This window comes from Canis lupus, chromosome 16 (genome assembly GCF_011100685.1).
Source record: "Canis lupus familiaris isolate Mischka breed German Shepherd chromosome 16, alternate assembly UU_Cfam_GSD_1.0, whole genome shotgun sequence".
Classification (NCBI taxonomy): domain Eukaryota; kingdom Metazoa; phylum Chordata; class Mammalia; order Carnivora; family Canidae; genus Canis; species Canis lupus.
This window is the reverse complement of record NC_049237.1, coordinates 24,033,996-24,055,899: the sequence shown is the minus strand read 5'-3', so window position 1 is coordinate 24,055,899 and position 21,904 is coordinate 24,033,996. Positions and strand designations below refer to the sequence as shown.

The following is a 21,904-nucleotide window of genomic DNA, read 5'->3' as shown; positions in this document are numbered from 1 at the left end:
GACTACACGAATTGCTTTGGGAGCATACTTATCTTGCTCTTTCTTTAATAAGGCTTACTTCTGTACTCATATGCAGTAAAGTAAGTGAAATCAAGTCACTTATTTAAAAGATTTATTTATTTATTTATTTGAGAGATAATGAGAGTGAGTGAGTGCTCACAAATGGAGAAGGGGCAGACAGAGAGGGAGAGAAGCAGACTCCCTACTGAGCACAGAACACCTTGTGGCTCTGTCTCATGACCCTGAGATCATGACCTGAGCTGCAATCAAGAGTCAGATGCTTAATTGACTGAGCCACCCAGGTGCCCCTGAGTCTCTTACAGATTTAAGATATGGTAGGGACACCTGGGTGGCTCAGCGGTTGAGGGTCTGTCTTTAGCTCAGGGCATGATCCTGGAGACCCAGGATCAAGTCCAACATTGAGCTGCCTGTGTGGAGCCTGCTTCTCCTTCTGCCTGTGTCTCTGCGCCTCTCTCTCTCTCATGAATGAATGAATGAATGAATGAATGAATGAATAAATAAATAAATAAATAAATAAATAAATAAATAAATAAAATAAATAAATAAATAAAATCTTTAGAAAAAAAAGATTTAAGATACGGTGTAATGACAGTTTTTAAATTTAAATAATGAAAATAATATGTCTCAACAGAATTTCAAGCACAGTGCCCGCACAAGTTATTAATTAATACTAATTGAATGAAGGAGTGAATGAATAATAATAATAATAATGGATAATATAAATATTCATAAAACATTCAAAAGTTGTGGTTACTACTGCTGCTATTACCTTAAGTTAGCAATGTAGGTTCTTATAATGCTGCCTTTTGCTATAGTCAATGAAGTATGGTATGATCCTAGTATGCTTCATCTATTACTCTGTATAACAATAATTGAAATTTTGATTCAGAAGTAAAAATAATCATGAAATCAACTGTTACATTTTGCTACATTGGTTTGAAGAAACTCTTACCTTGATATCTGAATATTAAGAACCTTAATATCTGAATTTTTTTTATCCTTTCAAAGTCATTTCAGTGTATTTTCCTAGCAGTTCTTTGTAAAAGGGATCACTGAATTTTGCAACTTTTTTCCAAAAATGTTTAAATTAGCACCTCAACTTTATATGTCTTCCATACAGATCTCAGAAAAAATGAAGATAAGTTGAACCATCATCAGCGAATTGGGTTGAAGTAAGATAGCAAATTTTCTTTGGACATTTAGATGTAAAAGTAAAATTTCTTATAGCTGTTCTTCCATACATGTAATAATTCTTCAGACCTAGCTAAATACAATGAATGAATGCTAAGATTTGTTGCAGACTTTTGTAGAGAACATGCATGTTTTCATGTTTTGTTAATGCCACCTAGTTTTCTTATTTTGAGTATTTTTCCTCATTCTCTTAACTTTAGTGAGGAACTTCCTCTTAAAACATAAAGGATTGAGTACATCAGTCAGCGGGTATTTCTTTGGTGCTTGAAAGAAAGCACTACATTAGGTCTGGGTTAAAGATATAAACAAGGTCAGGAAAGCTCTTAAGTTCAGAGTCTACCTGAGAAGCTAGGACATGAACATGGAATGCTAAATTAAAAATAGAAAAAGAAAAAAACCCAAACACTGAAATAACAGTGTAGGAATAACTGGTAAGAGTGTTATATATCAACATCAATAATTATTTCGTGTGCTGGATACTAGAACCCCTTATCTAATAGATTTTTTCTTTTTCTTTTTTTTTTTTTTTTAAGATTTTGTTTATTTATTCATGGGAGCTACAGAGAGAAAGAGAGGCAGAGATACAGGCAGGAGAAGCAGGCTCCTCACAGGGAACCGGATGTGGGACTCAATCCTGGGTCTCCAGGATCACGCCCTGGGCTGAAGGCGGCGCTAAACCGCTGAGCCACCCGGGCTGCCCGATTTTTCTTTCTAATGCATAGTATGTCAGCATGTCTCTCCTCCTGTCTTATGTAGTCTTGTTGGCAATCCAGTCCTAATAACCCCCTGAACTTTCCCATTGATGCCTTACCATAATACCTTAAATTTACACTGTTCTTCCAAGACTTTGAGCAGTAGGAGACTGGGATGTTTTCACTTTCCTTGCATTTACATAACAGAGACCTTCTGAAGAGCTTGGTTGTTGTGAGAATCGGTTTTGAACAGGTGCTTTATCATTTTTAGATGTTATTTCATACTGAGATATTTTTGTAACAGCCTTATTGAAACGTAATTCATGTATCATATGGTTCACCCATTTAAAGTAAGTTGAGTGGTTTTTAGTATATTCATAGAGTTGTACAACCATCACTGCAGTTGGTTTTAGAACATCTTTGTTATATCCCAAAAAGAATCCGTACCTATTGGCCTTCATTCCCTATTTCTCACCAGCTGCCCCTCCCTCCCTGCCTGCTTCTGACAACCACTAATGTACTTTGTGTCAATATAGATTTGTCTATTCTGGACATTTCATATAAATGAAATCATGCACTATGTAGTCTTTTGTGACTGGCTTCTTTCACTTAGTGTCTTGTTACCTGGATAATGTTTTAAAATATGATAATTTTGCAGGATTTAAGAGCAATAAACTCTAACCCCTTGACTTGCCAGTAAGGAGCAGTCTAATTTGGAAACATACTAACTTAAATATATTTGTTTACTCTGGGCATGTAAATGTGAAGTTTATTTAAAATAAGTTTAGATGGAGTATCTGGAATATCATAAAGGATGAGACTAAAATTTTGGTCTAAGTTGAGAAATATGCCTATCCTTACCCCCCAATTTTACTGTTACCTTATTGAACTTTAGTCTTGATTTTTAAATGATCTTCTGGTAAAGGACACTTGATATGGTAGGCAACTTACTTTGTAAGAAGATTTAAATTTCACTAAAATCTTTTGTCTACTTATTCTGTCTTTATAGATATTTTGAGGACTTTGAGAAAAGAATTCCTCGTGAAGAGATGTTACAAATGCAAGTAAGAGTGTGCTGAATTGTATTCTTTGATTAGAATTGAGAATGTCACCTGGTAAAAAGCCATTTTTAGAATACTGACTTAATTTTTTTTCTATTAGGATATTGTACTAAATGAAGTTAAAAAAGTGGATTCTGAATACATTGCTACAGTCTGTGGCAGTTTCAGAAGAGGTAACATACTTCCTAATCTTAGGTTATTCATGCCTTGATGTTAAAATTGCCTAATGTATACCCAGAAATGGATTAAAAAGATGTAATTTGTGTTACTTCATAGATTTACTAAGATCCAGTAGAGTATTAGCTACCTTTGTTTATAAATAGGAATATGCATTAAAAATGAGAGGAAATTCATCCTGATTTTATTATAGGATATTTTAATGACTAGTTTTAATAAATCTTGTAGAATAATTTTACGTCTATTAAAATCCTAAGAGTGATTTCCTGACTAGATGCTAGGGAAGCTGTGGGTAGGTGGTGGGTTGTTGCTTTTTTAAACTTTCTTTTATTTTCTAAGTTTACTCTTATGGTTCTAAAAATAGTGTCACTGAAGTACTAGTTCTAAACCAATTCTCACAATAGCCAGGTCCTTCAGAAGATCTCCTCCTATGTGAATGTGAGCAAAGTGAGAACCAAGAGAATCCTGGTTTCTTACTGGCTCAAAATTTGGAAGGGTAACATAAATTTCTAAATATTAACTTTAAAAATCAGAATACAAAAACTTGATTTAAGACTTCTGGAATATATGGTGGCAAGTTGAATTTAAATAAAAAATATAAAAATTAAAATTAAAAAAAAAGACTTCTGGAATAGATATCTGAATCTGGCCACTTTTGGAGTTTTGCCTTAGGCAGTAGATGATGAGCTATCACAAATTCTCCAAGGTAGCTGCTGTAAGAATCTGGAGTTAGGGAGAGGACCCTGCTGAATCTAATTGGTGATGAGTAGAAAGAACATTGGCTTGGGGCCTAAAGAACGGGTCCTGAGGGCAAATCTATTGTTGATATACGATTAAAGTCTGTCTCTCCATATCCTAGTTCCCATATTTGCAAAGTGAGAGGATTAAAGTTGACCAGTTGTCGAATATTTCTGTGCGCCATAAATACCTAGAAAGTTACAAAAAACACACATTGGTGTACCCTGCTACAAACCTGCTAAGTAAGAATCTTCTTAGATGGGGCCTTGGAATCTGAATTTTCAGAGTGGACTTGGATACACAGTAAGCCAAATACATGCTCACTTGAAAATGACAGTCTTTCTGGATTTCAGTATTTCTATTTTATTTTTATTACTAAGTAGGTTATATAGTTGCATGCTTTAAAATAAAAAAGGCATACACTAAGAAATGTCCCTTCTATCCTGTTAATTGCTCTCCCTCCACTCACCTCCACTGTCTCACTAATGATCACTTTCTTGCGTGTTCTTTCAATGGTTTTACATGTAACTATAAATAAATGTGAATGTACATTGTTTTTTCCCATTTTATTTTTTATTTTTATTTATTTAAAAAATTTTTACTATTGAAATATAGTTGAAATAGTGTTAGAGTAGTTTCAGGTATGCAACATAGTGACAGCAGTTCTATACACTACATGGTGCTCACCTACAATAAGTAGTTACTATCCATCACTGTACAATGTTAATACAATATTGACTGCATTAATTATGTTGTACTTTTCATTCCCATGACTTAACTTACTTTATGACTGGAAATTTGTATTTCCTAATCCCCTTCACCTATTTTATCCATTCCCTACCTACCCCCACCTCTGGCAACCACCAGTTCTCTGTACTTAGAAACCTGTTTCTGTTTTGTTTATATTTGTTTTGTTTTTTAGGTTCCACACAAAAGTGAATCAGGTGGTATTTGTGTTTCTCAGTCAGACTTATTTCACCTAGCATAATAAATACCCTCTAGGCCCATCCATGTTGTCATAAATGACAAGATCTCATTTTTTGTGGCTGAGTAATATTCCATTGTATATTTATACCACATCTTTATCCAGCAAATATGTGTTCTTGGTGTCCTTTTCCCCCCTTTCTTTCACGAAAGTAGCATAATATATACACAGTATGTACCTTCTTTCACTTAAAAATACATCTTGGAAATCTTTCCACATCAGTATATAGAAAGCATCCTTATTCTTTTTTACAGCTGCATAACATTTGGCTATGTGGATGTTCCATACTTTATTTATCTGGTCCTTTGTTAATAGATTCTTGGATTGTTTTTCCTTTTTTGCTAAAGTAATTGTTTTGCTTTTTAAATGGATAGAGTAATACATTTTTTTTGGTGATAGGTGGTAAAAGACCCTTAACTTTTAGGATAAAGAAATGAAAAGACAAAATTTTCTTTCTTAAAATAGCTTCCATGAATATCCTGGGATCAGCACACATTCAGTCGAGTCTTCTTTGTGTTTAAATATCTGGTTTAACATTGTTGATGTCTAAAAATGGTGGTCCAGAGACACTCCCATATCTTCAGTGATCAAAAATATGTTTTACATATATGTAAATGATGAATCATTAAATTCTACTCCTGAAACTAATAATGCTATGGTAATTGTTAACTAACTTGAATTTAAATAAAATCTGGGAAGAAAAAAAATTGTTTTATATATATTATACTTATAAAAATAACAAAAAAGGGAATAAGCAGCATTATTTTATGCCAACTTTGTGGCAGGCACTATCCTGGATGCTTTTACATATGTTCTTAGTTGCACAAAACTATAGAGTAGTTTTTAGTAGTTTATAGACAGAGAAACTGAAGTCTAGATTAATATATAGTCTTCATTTGTAATATTGATTTAAAAAAATTTTTAAGTAAAAAAATCCACTTAAATGGAGACAAAACTTCATAGTGTTATAATAAAAGAAAGTATAAACAACTTTACATATAATCTTCCTAAAGTTATGTGGTTGTAGAGTGAGGATCAAAACAAAAATCTAAGTCTTTATAAAATGCTATATTCTTTTTTTTTTTTTTTAAGATTTTATTTATTTGAGATAGAGTAGGAGCTGAGGGAGGGAGGAGCAGAGGGAGAGGCAGACTCCCCGCTGAGCAGGGAGCCCAATGCAGGGCTCCATCCCAGGATCCTGAGATCATGACCTGAGCCAAAGGCAGATGCTTGACTGACTGAGCCACCCAAGCACCCCTAAAATGACATATTCTTACCCATGATGCCTTAATAGTAATTTTTGCCAATATTCATTAAATGAATTCAGTCATAAGAATTGAAATGGATTTTCTAACTAATAGGACATATTGTTTAATTTGAGGTTTTCAGGGCAGCCCGGGTGGCTCAGCAGTTTACCGCTGCCTTTGGCCCAGAGTGTGATCCTGGCAACCCAGAATCGAGTCCTATGTCGGGCTCCCTGCATGGAGCCTGCTTCTGCCTGTGTCTGTGCCTCTCTCTCTATGCCTCTCATCAATAAATAAATAAAATCTTAAAAAAAAATAATTTGAGGTTTTCAGATATGTAGTGTTCATAGGTTTATTTTATTTTATTATTTTATTTTTTTAAAGATTTTTTATTTATTCATGATAGTCACAGAGAGAGGAGAGAGAGGCAGAGACACAGGCAGAGGGAGAAGCAGGCTCCACATGGGGAGCCTGAGGCGGGACTCGATCCCGGGACTCCGGGATCGCGCCCTGAGCCAAAGGCAGGTGCTAAACCGCTGAGCCACCCAGGGATCCCCCATAGGTATATTTTAAAGCTTTTTTTTTTTTTTAGATAGTGCTTTATCCTTTTAAATTTTTTTAAATTTATATTTTTAACTTTTAAAAAAAATTCAAGTATAATTAACATGTAGTTATTTTCAGGTGTACGATACAATGATTCAACAATTCTGTACATTACTAGTGCTTATCATGATAAATGTACTCTTAATTCCCTTGACCTATTTCACCCATCCTGCCTGCCTACATTCTCTCTGGCAACTACCATTCTCTATTTGAAGAGTCTGTTTTTTATTTTTTTTAATATTTTATTTATTTATTTATTTATTTATTTATTTATTTATTTATTTATTTATTTATAAGATTTTATTTATTTATTCATGAGATATGCAGAGAGAGAGGCAGAGACATAGAGGGAGAAGCAGGCTCCATGCAGGGAGCCCGATGCGGGACTTGGTCCTGGGACCCTGGGATCATGCCCTGAGATGAAGGCAGACACTCAACCACTGAGCCACCCGGGTGTCACTGTCTGTTTTGTTTTTTAAATTCCATATAAGAGTGAAATCATATGGTAATTGTCTTTCTATGACTGATTTACTTCACTTAGCATAATATCCTCTGCATCCATCCATGTTGTTGCAAATGGCAAGATTCGTGGGTTTTTTTATGGCTAAGTAATATTCTATTGTGTGTATTTACCATATCTTCATTCATCTGTCGATGGACTGCTTGGTCATCTATTGATGGAAACTTGGTTGCTTCCGATTCTTGGCTTTTGTAAATAATGTTTCAGTAAACATAGGAGTGCATGTTATCTTTATGAATTAGTGTTTTTTGTTGGGTAACTACCTAGCAGTAGAACTACTGGATCATATGGTTATTTTATTTTATTTTATTTTATTTTATTAATTAATTAATTTATTGGCAATTTTATTTTTAATTTTTGGGAGAACCTCTATACTGTGTTCCAGAGTGGCTGCATTAGTTTGCACTCCCACCAACAGTGCAAGAGGGTTCCCCTTGTTCCATGTCCTCGCCAACACCTGTTGTTTCTAGTGTTGCTAATGTTAGCCATTCTGACAGGTTTGAAGTGGTATCTCATTGTGGTTTTGATTTGCATTTCCCAGATGATGGGCATCTTTTGGTGTGTCTCTTGGCCATCTGAATGTCTTCTTTGTAAGAATGTTGTTTTTATTCATTATTGAGTAGTTATTTAGGTGCATTTTTAATACATGTAGCCAACTGTGCGTAATACATATCTAATGCCAGTTACTGTTGTTACTCCAGATTCTTCCATTTACATCAGCCTATGTGAATAGCTGAACAGAAAATTGAAATCTTGTAACTGAGTATGAAGTGTAGTGAAAAAGAAAGTTAGGCTGGAAGAAGTAAGCTCATACATGTGACATCACTTTGGTTTCTGCGTTTGCCTAATTGATAGATTTACATCGAGAATTCCATACATATTTTTATTATCATAGGTGCAGAGTCCAGTGGTGACATGGATGTTCTTTTGACCCATCCAAGCTTTACCTCTGAATCAGCCAAACAGGTATCACAGGATTTATTTATAATCAAATGTGCTAAGTCTTATGCAACAGTGAATATCATTTTCTACATGGCAGTTGGATATCCCGGAATGAATTTTTGTTTTAATCTTTCTGAAAAGTCAGTTGTACTTTGTACTGATTGAATTCTGTGAAAGGCAGAGTAAGTGGTTGAAAGGGATACATTTAAAAAAAAAAAAAAAAAGCAAGGGAATACATAGTGGTGTTTTTCTGCAGGGAATTAGGGACAGTCTGATTTTTGAAAAAGAAAAAAATTTAGTAAACATTTCCAGAATTATTTATTATCTATCATGGATATTTCTAAAATATCCAGTATAATATTGAGGTTTTCATTAAGGTAATATTTTTCTATTAAGCAATATTATATTAAGAAACTTTATTCCTATTAGAAAACCCATGAAAGCAAAACATTTGTGATTTTAGAATATATACCTTTTAAAGATGAAGCAGCTAACTTTTTGATTTAATGAAGCAGATAAACACAAATGATGTCTGTTTGGGGGTATCATGATATTGGTGAAGAATGGTGGCTCCTAAAAATATGTTTCATTTGATAAATGAATTTTGTGCTAGAAGAAAAAAGTACTTAGAACAGAGGAATACTAGGCATTTCTCCATAGATAATCAGAAAATTTATGTTAAAAATGTTTTTTTATTAATCTTATTAATCTTCTTATTTCCTATTTATGTTTCCACAGCCAAAACTGTTACATCGTGTTGTGGAACAGTTACAGAAGGTCCATTTTATTACAGATACTCTGTCAAAAGGAGAAACAAAGTTCATGGTAAGTACTCATTGGAGGTAACACTTCTGAAAAAATACCTTGGAAAACTGTTCAGTAACCATTCTGAGTATGTGACCTCAGTGCATCTTAGTATTACAGTCAATAAATAGGATATCCATGAAAATATACAGAAAATTAGCAGGATACTACTCCCAGAATATTTTAGTAAAGAATTTTAAGTTCCCTATTTGTAAATAATCTGTGCCATTGGAATACATAATTAGGCGTAATCTGCTCTTTTTAAAAGATATCTATAAATGACTTTGACACATCTAAGTTTTTCCTTAAAATAGCAAATATTCTCATATTCTCTGACTCAACTTCAGTAAGTGAGAAGAATTTTTTGAAGAATATTAATCTGTTACAACACCAAAAAAAAAAAAAAAAAAATCTGTTACAACACCAAAGAGAAGAAATTAGAGTATGTGATAAAAACAAATTATGTGGCTTGATAAGCAGAGGAGTTAACAGAGAGACACTTGCAAAGATTTTCACAGTGACATCATGACGAACTGTTAAAATCCTGTAATCTTCTTAGGGAATTAAGCTTTGAAGATTCAAGACAGATGGCAAATGAGTTAAAAAAGAGGTTAATAAGTGTCCCTGCATTGGGGATCCCTGGGTGGCTCAGTGGTTTAGCGCTGGCCTTCGGCTCAGGGCGTGATCCTGGAGTTCTGGGATCAAGTCCCACATCGGGCTCCCTGCATGGAGCCTGCTTCTCCCTCTGCCTGTGTCTCTGCCTCTCTCTCTCTCTCTCTCTCTCTCTCTCTGTCTCTCTCTGTGTCTCTCATGAATAAATAAATAAAATCTTAAAAAAAAAAAAAAAAAAGTCCCTGCATAAAAACCAACAGGAAGGCAAATAGCAATCTAGGACTAAGGTAATAAAAAGTGCTCACTTAAATTTGTACTTTTAATCCCCCTTTTCCCAAGTTATATGCCTGAAATGGAAAGAGAATGTGCTTTTGGAGAATGGACATGTTAATATTAGCAAGAGTCTCACTGCATAGATTTGACAGTGGTTTAAACCAACAGTAGAAGATAGTTGAGATAGATCATTGAAATATCCTGTCATTCAGAAAGTGGAATGGTGCTTGCCAGGGGCCTATAGGGAAGTGGTATAGGGAATTACTATGTAACAGATACAGAATTTCAGTTGGGGAGGAGGAAACGTTTGGGAGGTGATGGTGGTGGTAGTTGCACAACAATGTGAATATACTTAATGGTATAGAACTGCACACTTAAAAATGGTTAAAATGGCAAACTTTATGTAGTGTATATTTCATCAGACCACAAAAAATCATGTCATTAAATTCAACGTGGTGATTTTAATGGGGTATGAAACTGTATTGCCAAAGTTGGTCATATTTTATAGTGTTTTCAAAAGAATGTTGGGAAAGGTAAAAATTCTAGTCAGTGTTTGGAAGTTAAATCTATGAGCTCTTCTCCCAGATCTATCAGATTTGGAGCTTTTACTCTAGGCCCAGGATTATAGACACATGAGATGTTATTAAAAATAGGGTTTATATATGCTCTAGGAATATCACTTTTAAATTGAGATTGATTTTAATTCATTCAAAATGAATGTGCACAAATCTTACATTTAAAGAACAATTCAATCAGATAAAATCCTGAAAATAGCATGTGCTAGACAAGTTGAATTTTTTTTTTTTTCAGTCAGGAAAGTGTCCTGGTATGCCTGGGCATCTCTGTGAAAGGCCCTAGACTTTTACTGGAGAAGCACATCAGCTCTTTTGAGAGCGACCAAGAAGGTGTTTATGCAATGCAGTAGCAGACGCACTTCTTCGCAGTCTGAACAGTTTTCTTCTTTGCTCAGAGGGAGATCCAGAGGAAACATTAGCAGAAGCTAGTAATCCAGCTAGTAAGAATACAAAGAAACAAGTTGGTAGGCTGGGTATAAGGTGGAAAGGAAAGGTGGGTAGCCACAAAGATGTGAACATGAAGAGTTGCTGGCAGTGGTGGACTTGGGTAGCTGCTCAGCCGTAGAAGAGAAGACTTTTGTCTAGCAGCCTAATTCCAGTGACTTCTGCAAACCACTTTGGTTCAGATCTTATCATACATGTGATACTTGAAAGACTAAGGCCAACTGACCGATCCTAGGCCAGGGCTGGACTTGTGGAAACCTTTGCTCTGGCTGGCCTTTCCAATCTCTCAATCATACTCCTAACAGCACATCTACAGCTATCGCCAGAAAGAGAATACCTCAAATCGATTTCCAGAAGGAAACAGGTTAAAAAAAATAAGCAAGTGGGTTTTTTGTTTGTTTTTAAAGTCGAGAAAACTAAGGCCTTTATGTTGTGTCATAGGAATCCATCTTAGTGAATAGCTTGTGTATGAAGTTTGGATACTGTACATGTGTCTCATATTCTCTGAAGCTTAAAAAATGCCATGTTTGAGCCTGTTTTGACATTTATAATTAGTATATGTTAGGATAAGGAGCAATCCAGTTTAGCTTTCAAATCAATTTATTGTGGAAGCATTAAGAGGTGATTTGTTTCTAGTTGCAAAGAAACTAGATATTCTTATATCATTGAATAGGATGATCCAAAGCAGCCAGTGTGAGGGGAGGAGTCTTGGGGAGGGCTTGAGGTAAGGGAGCTAGCCAGAGAGCAGGGCTGGAGCCAGAGCAGTGAGGAGGGGGCGTGGGCATTTAGCAGAAATAGCCAAAAAAGATGAGATCTGTTTCTGAAAGAAATTGGCAGCAAAATGAATTCCACTTACAAAGTGGAATAGAGCTGGGCACCTTGCTGGCTCAGTGGAGCATGTGACTCTTGATCTCAGGGTTGTGACTTTGAGCCAATGTTGGGCCTAGAGATTATAAAAAAACAAAACATCAAAGTGGAATCAACCATTTTCATTCCACATCCACTTGATTTCAAAACCTCTTGTTGCTGTAACCACTGACTGCTGTGTTAAACATATGACCATTCATGTGTTGTTGAAGTACTCCTCAAAACATGAATTCCTTCAAACTAATAGTCACCAAACCTTAGGAAAGCCAAGGTTAATATTCCAGATCTTCTTGTAAAGCCATGATCTTCAGGTAATTGAGTTTTTCTTCCTGTGAATAAAATAGCATTTGGAAGAAAAAAAAATTCCTCTGCATTTAGTTACCTGTTTGCTTTATATATGATGAGTACCTTGCATATTAGCATTTTGTACAAGTTTGGCCTGGGATGATTTCTGTGAAATATCTACAGTAAGGATCCAAGGGACAATAGAAGATCCCTTGACTACCCTGAGGCAATGAAAGAGGCTTTATTTCAGACGCTCAGCATGAAGCTACCCAATTGAAATGCCAAACAAAACTAATCCACTCAACCTAATAAAGAATTTACAATAATACAGAGAAATTCTTTAACATAAGCACTTCAGAAGGAGTGCAGGAAATAAAATGAGCCTTTAGGAAAGGAACAAAGCCATTAGACAAATCCTATTACTGATGTGACAAACAGCAAGATCATTGCCTGTGGCACTCAAACATCCATATCCTCCATATCCGCAAGGTAATACCTCATGGTAATTCCAGATGGAAAGCATTTCTGATCCATTTGAAGGTTGAGTTGGAACTTGTTAATACCTAAGAAGGTTGGTTTCCTATTTTTAAGACAAACAGGTTTCATTTCATCTTTCAGCCATAGCAACAGCTAAAGGAAATACCCATTTTAGATTCTAGTTTTTAATTTTTCTATGTTGTTAAGTGAAAAAGTATACTTTTTAGTGACACGGGTAGTGAGTCGACTGTTCTTTAGGACCAGCAGCCTGTCGCATGTGTACTTTCTTTGAATGGCATTTGAAACTTTTAATTAGAAATTTCTAATATCTGTGGCTCTTTTTACATATTTATGGGTTGCTCCCCAGTCCATTATTTTGGCCTATTTTTCTAGAAAAGGAAAAGATGACTAAATAGACTGTGATAACTTTTGTTTGGAAACTGAAGAATGATAATAAAGACTTACTTGTAGAGAAGAAAATGATCCTCTAATTTTCTTATCTTTTAAATTTTTCTTGGGATGCCTGGGTTGCTCAGCCATTAAGCATCTGCCTTCGGCTCAGGTCTTGATCACAGGATCTTGGGATTGAATCCCATATCAGGCTTCCTGCATGGAGCCTGCATCTCCTCCCTCTGCTTATTTCTCTGCCTTTCTCTCTCTGTGTCTCTCATGAATAAGTTAATAAAATCTTTAAATAAATAAATTAATTAATTAATTAAAATTTTCTCATTTTTCACTTCTCTGTCTTTTCTAATTTCTGGGAGATTTCCTCAATTTTAAACTCTTCTACTTATGCTATTGTATTTTTAATTTTGATTTAAACCTTTTCCTTAGTTCTTTTCCTATAGCATTCTGCCCTTCATGTATGGAATGTTTTCTGTTATCTGAGAATATTACTATTGGCTCTTCTGTATTCTCCCTGAATTGTAATTGTTTCTTTCAAATTGTTTTTCTGTTTTGGTCTGTGTCTTTCATGTTTGATGCTTTCCCTAATTGGCTCTTATTTAGAAGCACACAAAGGCCAGATCCTTGCCTTCTGTTTCCTGTAGTTCTTCAATTACCACAAAGTATAAGAGGAAGGTGATGACAATATATAGTGCATAGAAAAGCCACTAAAGTTAAAAATGCTGGGGATTATAAAACTGCCTGCATTTAAAGCAAAAGCCTCACACTTAACATTTGATTAAAGTTAAGCCTGAAGTTTATTTTTTTTGTTTGTTTGTTTGTTTTTTTTTAAGCCTGAAGTTTAAAAACGTCTTTAAGCATTCTTTGAAATATCCATTTTAGGGTGTTTGCCAGCTTCCCAGTAAAAATGATGAAAAGGAGTATCCACACAGGAGAATTGATATAAGGTATTACTTAAAATTTGTTGCTGACCTATTAATTTTTCCCTTTTCTCTTTCCTTTGTCCTCTGTGTATCTTGGGATTCACATAAATGTCTCAAACCCCCTTTCATTGTGAACTGCCATGTGTTCATGCTATAGACACCACTTAGCCTGAAAATATGTAGAGTAATGACTGTGCACAGAATTTTTATCTATTTTCTCAGAATTTGCGTCTCATCATGATACCTTCCACAGCTCAGAAGTAGTTTCCTGCCTGGGGAAAGTTGGTTGTAATACGTGATACCGCTGATACTGCTCTTGTTTCTCCACACCTTGCACAGTTTAGTTTACTAAAACCTAGACTAACTGCAAGCTTGGAGCAATTTCAACAGTCTACCTAATCATAGTCTCCTCCTTAGGTTATTAAACCACATAGACTTATTGTAGGTGTTTGTGCCTTTTTGATAAGAGCCCTATTTTTGCCAAATTTGAAATTTTTGGTGAAAGATGTATTTATCTATCTATTTTAGGTTGATACCCAAGGATCAGTATTACTGTGGTGTTCTCTATTTCACTGGGAGTGATATTTTCAATAAGAATATGAGAGCTCATGCCCTAGAAAAAGGCTTCACAATCAATGAGTACACAATCCGTCCCTTGGGAGTTACTGGTGGGTATTTGTGTCTGCATTAGAGATAATCCTGGTCATCTGGAGAGAATAGTTATTTTCAAAGATGCTTTAGCAGTTTTGGTTTCTCTAAAAAGCCTTTGAGTAGTTTTGCCAGTTAATTGTAGTTTCTTTGTATTATGAGTCCCTCAGGCAACAAAAGGGTCTTTAAATCCATAGGTGCTCAAGCCCTCAATTGAAGGCCTTGATGGCAAGAGTTATTTCTAGCTCTATTAGAATGAATTAATGATGGTCAATAAAAAAAATCTCATAGATCTAAAGTGGGTTTTTTTGTTTGTTTTTCGTGTACCTCCAAGACTTCTGAAGATACTAGGTATCATTGCTTTTAGTGCCAGAACAAAACTGCTAGCTTTGGCCACATGCTTTCTAAAGTTTAAAGAGTTCAAAACAAAACAAAACAAAACATAATAAAGTTTAAAGAGTGGGAGTGCCTGGCTGGCTTAGTTGGTAGAGCATGCAACTCTTGATTTCAGGGTGTGAGTTCAAGCCCCTTTTTGGGTATAGAGCTTACTTAAAAAAATTTTTTTAAGGTTCCCTGGGTGGCTCGGCGGTTCAGCGCCTGCCTTTGGCCCAGGGTGTGACCCTGGAGTCCCAGGATCGAGTCCCGCATCAGGCTCCCGGCATGGAGCCTGCTTCTTCCTCTGCCTGTGTCTCTGCCTCTCTGTCTCTCTGTGTGTGTCTATCATGAATAAATAATAAAATCTTTTAAAAAAATAATTTTTTAAAATAAAAAAAGTTTAAAGAGTAAGAATTGAAAAAAAAATTTTTTTAAAGAGTAAGAATTGTTTAATCTATGTTAACATTTCACAGTGTCCTGTGTAGTTTATTAATTCTCTACTAGGAAAATGAAGATTTTGTCATTTTGTCCTTGAAGTATAAAACAGGGCTTTCTTCCCTGGTAGATGAAAGCAGTGCTTCTCGAATGTAAATGTGTCTACAGGCTACATGGGGACCTCATTAAATGCAGATTCTAATTGGAGGGGACCCCATATTCTGCATTTCTAGTAGATTTCCAGGTAATGCCCTTACTACTAGCCCAGGGACCACATTTTGAGTTGCAAAGGAAACTAACTAGAGTATTTCATATGATCCCCGGTGGCTACAGTGAAGATCCAGCAGAGAGGAGAATCATGGATTAGGATCACATAAATGGCCCTAGTTGGGATACTCAGGTTCCTTTTGTAGCACTAGTAATATATGTGACAAAGCTGGAACAAAGGCTCATGTGGGAGGATGGGGGAGGTCAATATCATGTTTTAGTGGTTTGGTTACCATTTTCTCTTCCTTCTGAAAGTGAGTTCCATGTGGCTATCATCCCTAAACCCTCATAACTAAATTCCAAAACTGGTTTGTAAGTAAGTTTCTTTTCTCTGTACTTGTAGGAGTTGCTGGAGAGCCTCTGCCAGTGGATAGTGAGAAAGACATCTTTGACTACATCCAGTGGAAATACCGAGAACCCAAGGATCGGAGTGAATGAGGCCATTCTTCTCAGGCTAGCCCAGCTCAGTTGGAGTCTTAATTTATTTCTTAACCTTTGCTATGTAAGGGTCTTTGGTGTTTTTAAATGATTGTTTCTTCTTCATGCTTTAGCTTGCACTGTAGTCAATAAAGAAAGCCTCTAGTACTATTATCAGATGTTCTTATTTTATTAGCAAATATGTATCTTCACAATCACACTTTACTAAGGTTTTAGTGGAGAGAAGAGATGTTAGCAGTGTTCAATGGGAATTTTTATTTTCTCCTTTTCTGCTCTTCTGTTAAAAACCACATTACCCTATTACCTTTCCTCCTATTTATTAATTTACAGATTAATCAGAGACCAGGCACTGGAAGATGGTTCAGTATGCTTTAGACATTAGGGACCTTCATAAATTTAATTTTTTTCTTTGGTTGGTTTGGCCCCCATATTCAATTTTGTCCTATATACTTCCTATATACTTAAAACCTTCCTATATACTTCCTATATACTTAAAACCTAAGAGCAGATATGTGCTTTATTTCTTAAATGCAATCTAAAATTGTTATAATTCATCAGAGAGAGCTTCCCTAAGCAAAACCACTTCTAATATACGCCCACATGTACAAAATATGGCCTCTTCAGCTTCAACAAAAATTTTACTTATTCACCCGTTTTCCTCCAAGGCAACGTTTAAGTTTAAATGGTCAAGTATATAAATTGAAATGTTCCTTGAAAGCTCTACTTTTGAAATTATATAAATGTAATGTGTATAATTAAATTAATATGATTAAGTTAATATATTTTCATATAAACCATGTATTTGGTTTTATAAACCATGTAATTTGTTTTATATAGAATTTTTACATATTTAACATTATATAAATATAAAATATAAAGTTATCAAATGATTAAGTAAAGCTATTGAAAGTAAAAACACTCCTTGAAGGCCCTAGCTTTGAAATAATGTAATCTACATAATTAATATAACTAGGTTATAATATAATTTAATGTTATAATTTAATAAAATAATTCAATGTAATATAAATTACATAATGTAAAATTACATGTAATTTATATAATATAAATATGTAATATAAATGATTAATTTGTATAATTAAAAGTTATATAAATATAAAATGTAAAAAGTTATCAAATGATTAAGTGAAGCTATCAAAAACAAAGTATGTGCAAATGCTTTGTAACTTGCAAAGGACTATACACACATAAAATCCTGCCTTTTGAATTTCATTTCTTTATTAACCAAATTATTTTGTAGTGAAGGGCATTACCCTTACAAGAAATGAAAGACAATAAGAGGGATTTTAAGGAAAAATTTTTTTTCTTTACTGTGATAATTTTCACTGGTAAGATAAGAATTAACTGCAGAGACCATCACTTATTTTCCCCATAAGCTACTGTCAGGGTACTAAAATTTCACCAGAAATTATGTAAAGATTTATTTGAGTCACTAAGTCAAACGAAACTTTTCTGTAGAATCCCATGACTTTTCTGCAGAAATAGACAAAAAGCCCACGCCAGTTTTCCCTCCTCACAAGGCAGCATCTCACAGTGCTCTGGGTCTATCTCAGTTGCTACCAGATTTGATTTATAGAGATATTTGTATAAAAGATTTTTAAATTAATGTCTGAGATTTCTGTTTGAATACAATAAGGAGTTGTCTTTATTTTGAAGTATTTACAGCTTTTTAGATTTTTTGGCATACTCTTAACCGCGCAATTTGTCGGTTGCCAGTCACTTGATTTCGACATAACAGTCCAGGACCACAGTCACAGCGCTGGAAGATTTCTGGAGCTTGAGCAGTATCTTTCTGCCCTCTCCTAGAGCAGACCTGTCCCTCCAAGAGGACTGGCTTACAAATTTTAGTCCAAAAATGACGAGCACAGCAAAGTCCAGCTCTGCAGTCAGAAGTCCTAAGACATCTTTCTCCCTCTTGCCCTGTAACAAGATTCATATGGGCTGTTACCACAAATGGGGAAGATGGCAAATGGGGGCATTGTTACTGGGATGAGATGTAGGATCTAGAGCTGAAGGCTACAAAGTACAAATATAAGCAGCAAGCAGGTCTCCCAGAGCTAGATCTTACACTAAAAATAGACAAAATGAGGGATGCCTGGGTGGCTCAGTGGTTGAGCATCTGCCTTTGGCTCAGGGTGTGATCCTGGAATCCCAGGATTGAGTCCCACATTGGGCTCCCTGCGGAGAGCCTGCTTCTCCCTCTGCCTGTGTGTGTGTTTCTCCTCTTCTCTCTGTGTCTCTCATGAATAAATAAAATCTTAAAAAGAATAAAAAATGCATCTACTTTCATTTTTATTTTGCATACTGAGGAGCTAGAAAGGGAAATCTGCATTTGTTAAATTACAGACTATAAAAAGATGTATGTGTTAAAATTCACTTAAAGATTTTTTTGCTCACTAGTTCATTATTATGGCTAGTCCCCTGCCTTCTGGACTGGCTGACTGCCTTATGCTACTCCCTATGTGGTCTCCGGAGCTGTGGATAGAGACAGATTAGAAACTGTGTTTCTGGATTGGGGAGTTGGGTTCAGCCTATCCCTAAAAGCCTAGGAGGAAGAAATGTTTTTCTTCTTTATTTTTTAAGATATTATTTATTTATTTGAGAGAGAGAGAGCGCACAAGCAGGGGGAGGGGCAGAGGGAGAAGCAGACTCCTCATGAAGCAGGGAGCCCCACGTGGGGCTAAATCCCAGGACCCTGATATCATGACCTGAGCTGAAGGCAGACACAACCAACTGACCACCCAGGCGCCCCAGGAAATGCTCTTTAAAAAAAAACAAAACAAAACACAAAAGTGTTCAGAATGTTTCTCTTACCCCTACTGCCTTGTGATTTAATATTTGGCTTCCTTTTGGGTTTGTTTTCCTGAATTGGATGCTCAGTTGTTCCTTTTGTGTCCACATCATCTTGGTCATCGATCTGTCTTTCCAATATTGGCATTCTATCTTCCATCATCGTACAAGCATCTGAGACAACCAGGTGTGGTTAGAGTTACTAGCTTCAAGGATTAGAACCACAGACATGCTAATTATTACACTGTTACATAGTTTAGCCCTACCTCTGCCTTGAGTTTTCATGATTTCTGGGACATATACACTAAATATTTACATGTACATATGGCAGAGAAAGCAGTTAAGTAATTAGTGGAATCCAAGTGAAAATGAAAGAATTTGAAAGATTCCAACTTGAACCCTTCTTTTAAAATCATCTCTAAGTTGTTGACAAAAATGGTGGCCAGGAAAAAACTATTTTGTTGCATTGAGAAAAGGCAGCTGCATAAACTACTTCAAGCATGAATCCAGGAAACCTTCAGAGAGGGCCTATCATGGATCATTCTAGCCTATGAGACTTGGATGCAGTCTTCAGTTTAAAGCCACTGTTCACAGGGGCACAGCAGTCCTGCAAGTGTTTGTGGTAGCTCACCATTCAAGCAGAGCATTCCAGGGCAGCACATGGCACTACGTTGGCACCTCCTCTGTAACCCACGACACGTAGCACAGAATGGCTTCTCGTCTTGAGGTTTGAGGCAGAATTTTCTAGAACTGCAGTCCTTGTCAGACAGGCACTGTGAACCCTGTTAGGAAAAACTCGTCACGGAGCTGGGGAATCCAACAAGATGTAAGATGACTTTTCATTCCAAGTGGGAGGTGAAGGAAGCAAAATCATAATGGCACTTCGAATGCAGTGACAGACCTTCAGTGGCACCTTAATTTTTCACTATAATTGGTTTTCTCCCACAAATGGCAGATCAAATCTCCAGTGAAGAAACCTCTGTGCTGCAAAGGTTGTTTTCGAAAAATTGTCCTACTTTTAACACTCAGGATTTAATTTCCTTGTGCCCTTGGTGAAAGTGGAAGAAAACATCTTCCCATGAATGAGATTTTTGATTCAGACCTATTACCCCTAGAAGTCGTGCTACCCTTTCAGTAAGTGTAAGGCTAGTGTTTGTGCCATTCGGATTTGGCATTTTAAGTCTAGTGAGCCACAGCAACCTCTGCGTCCCCCTGCCAGCCAGCCCCTCGGTGAGCCTTCCCCCAGGGCACTACCCCCTGCCCCCTGAGCTGCACTTTACCTTACGAGCCCCTTCAGCATAGCTCTTGATGTTGTTGAAGTCCAGAACCAGAGCTCCCAGGGGGGCGCAGAACCAGCTGAGCCCCAGCAAGACCACCACCACCATCCTTTAATCCCCTTGACCTTCTCAGACCTCTCGACAACCTCCAAACGGGGCCGCTTTAAACCCACAAGAGGGCAAATGGAAACTTGACAGGTCGTCTGGAACTGCTTTTCCTGGAGGAGAAGCCAATCTTTCTCTGCGTAAGGTATGTGAACTAGGATGAGCAGGATCCTATTTATACCAGATGTGCCCCTCTGCTTTCCCCCCCCCCGCCGCCCCTCCTCCATTTCCTTCCTCCTTTGCCCCACACAGGCTTCAACAAATCCCTTTAAATCTGTTTGATCAATAGTTCAAAACAAAGACTCGATAGACGGAGAGAAGGGGCAGGGCCAAGGCAGCTTCTCCTCCAGGGGTTGAATCCCTCTTAATTATTGCATATCAAAGTTAGTTCAAAGGGTTAGCAGAGGAGCAGGATGTCTGTATCAAAGGCAAACTCTGATAATCACCTGCACTTCCTACCTTCAGTAATCCTTTGCGGGTGGAGGGAGTCTGTTCTAAGATCTGTTTTCGCAGTTAATTGTGCTCAAAGAAAGAATGAATCATATTGGCCAATGTGGCTACAGAGGATGCCAAAAAGTAATGAGCTACAAAATGTCCCAAGAAGCTTTAAACTCTGCTTCAGATAGTGAAGACAGATAGAAAGGAGAGAAAATGCCTTCTGATTAGCTCTGGCATCCAGATGTAAAAACTCCAATAGCTTAAAAGCTGTGAACATAATAGCACCTGTTCCAATTCAGTGTTAATTGGAAAATAATCCTTCTTAAACTGCAAATTGAACTACTTGAAGCCAAGGTTATTTAATTAGGAAATTAGTGAGATTTATAATAGTGCACCCCCTTCTTTTCTTGATGGTGGGGATAATCTCAGCAAGTCCATTTTATGCAGATTCATACAATTCAATAGGAAGCGTCAGATGCATTTTATGTGCAATGCATTTAATTTGCATTGCATTGTGTTAAATGGACTTGAGCAGAACAATCCTCCAAGTCTCTAGCTGATTTCAGGTGGGATTTCATTCATTTTCAATGTTCCTAATTTGAATTTTTAAAAATATCTGCTTCATCCCTTTTTGTCTCTCTCTCTCTCTCTCTCTCTCTCTCTTTTCTTTTTTTTTTTTTGGTCTGCCAGACTGTTGGAGAAGTCAGATCATTTAGACCCATGCTTATCATTGCCTAAGTATTTTTGCAGTAGAACAATCTAGATCTGGGTCAGAATATTTCCCTTTTTTGACTCTTTGTTTTCATTGTCTTCAGTGTAGATTCATCCCGGTGTCTCAGGTGTAGAGGGCTGTTTAAAATATAAAAATACACGGTGGTGGGCAGTGTGTCTAGCTGGCTGGCTTGGAAGGGCATGCAAGGGCAGCCCCGGTGGCGCAGCGGTTTAGCGCCGCCTGCAGCCCAGGGCGTGATCTGGAGACCCTGGATCGAGTCCCACATTGGGCTCCCTGCATGGACCCTGCTTCTCCTTCTGCCTGTGTCTCTGCCTTTTTCTCTCTCTCTCTGCATCTCTATGAATAAATAAATAAATAAAATCTTAAAAAAAAAAAAAAAAGGAAGGGCATGCGACTCTTGATCTTCGGGTGATGAGTTGAGCCTCATGTTGGGTGTAGACTACTTACATAGATAAGAACATAAAATCTAAAAATGCAGAGATCCCTGGCTGGCTCAGTTGGTGGAGCATGTGACTCTTGATCTTGGAGTTGTGGGTTTGAA

At 36.6% G+C, this 21,904-nt stretch overlaps 2 protein-coding genes across 3 annotated transcripts in view; one reads left to right on the top strand and one right to left on the bottom strand.

Moving 5' to 3' along the window:
- POLB (DNA polymerase beta) overlaps positions 1-16,155 on the top strand; it is a 29,024-nt gene extending 12,869 nt beyond the window's left edge. Inside the window, exons 7-14 of one of the 2 annotated variants that reach the window (XM_038559933.1) lie at positions 1,142-1,193; positions 2,914-2,968; positions 3,066-3,138; positions 8,128-8,198; positions 8,913-8,999; positions 13,799-13,863; positions 14,368-14,507; positions 15,908-16,152. In XM_038559933.1, the coding sequence (XP_038415861.1) occupies positions 1,142-1,193; positions 2,914-2,968; positions 3,066-3,138; positions 8,128-8,198; positions 8,913-8,999; positions 13,799-13,863; positions 14,368-14,507; positions 15,908-16,002 (638 nt within the window). In that variant the 3' untranslated portion in view covers positions 16,003-16,152. Of the gene's footprint in view, positions 1-1,141; positions 1,194-2,913; positions 2,969-3,065; positions 3,139-8,127; positions 8,199-8,912; positions 9,000-13,798; positions 13,864-14,367; positions 14,508-15,907 lie in introns of both variants that reach the window. The other variant, XM_038559934.1, reaches the window with a different exon arrangement.
- Positions 16,156-17,273: 1,118 nt separating this feature from the next.
- DKK4 (dickkopf WNT signaling pathway inhibitor 4) lies at positions 17,274-20,365 on the bottom strand. The gene is made up of 4 exons (XM_038559935.1): positions 20,091-20,365; positions 19,442-19,592; positions 18,835-18,984; positions 17,274-17,940 (listed from the first exon to the last, which is right to left on the bottom strand). Exons 1-4 carry the CDS (start codon positions 20,193-20,195, stop codon positions 17,690-17,692), a joined length of 657 nt encoding a protein of 218 aa, XP_038415863.1. The 5' UTR covers positions 20,196-20,365; the 3' UTR covers positions 17,274-17,689.
- Between the last annotated feature and the right edge of the window lie 1,539 nt (positions 20,366-21,904).

Bases quoted from the DNA above. Each gene is read 5' to 3' on its own strand.
- DKK4 (XM_038559935.1), bottom strand. From the start codon at position 20,195: ATGGTGGTGGTGGTCTTGCTGGGGCTCAGCTGGTTCTGCGCCCCCCTG. The intron at 19,593-20,090 runs GTAAAGTGCAGC...TTTTCCTAACAG, and splicing joins ATGCTGAAGGGGCTCGTAAG to GGTTCACAGTGCCTGTCTGA. The intron at 18,985-19,441 runs GTGAGCTACCAC...TGGTTGTCTCAG, and splicing joins TGGAATGCTCTGCTTGAATG to ATGCTTGTACGATGATGGAA.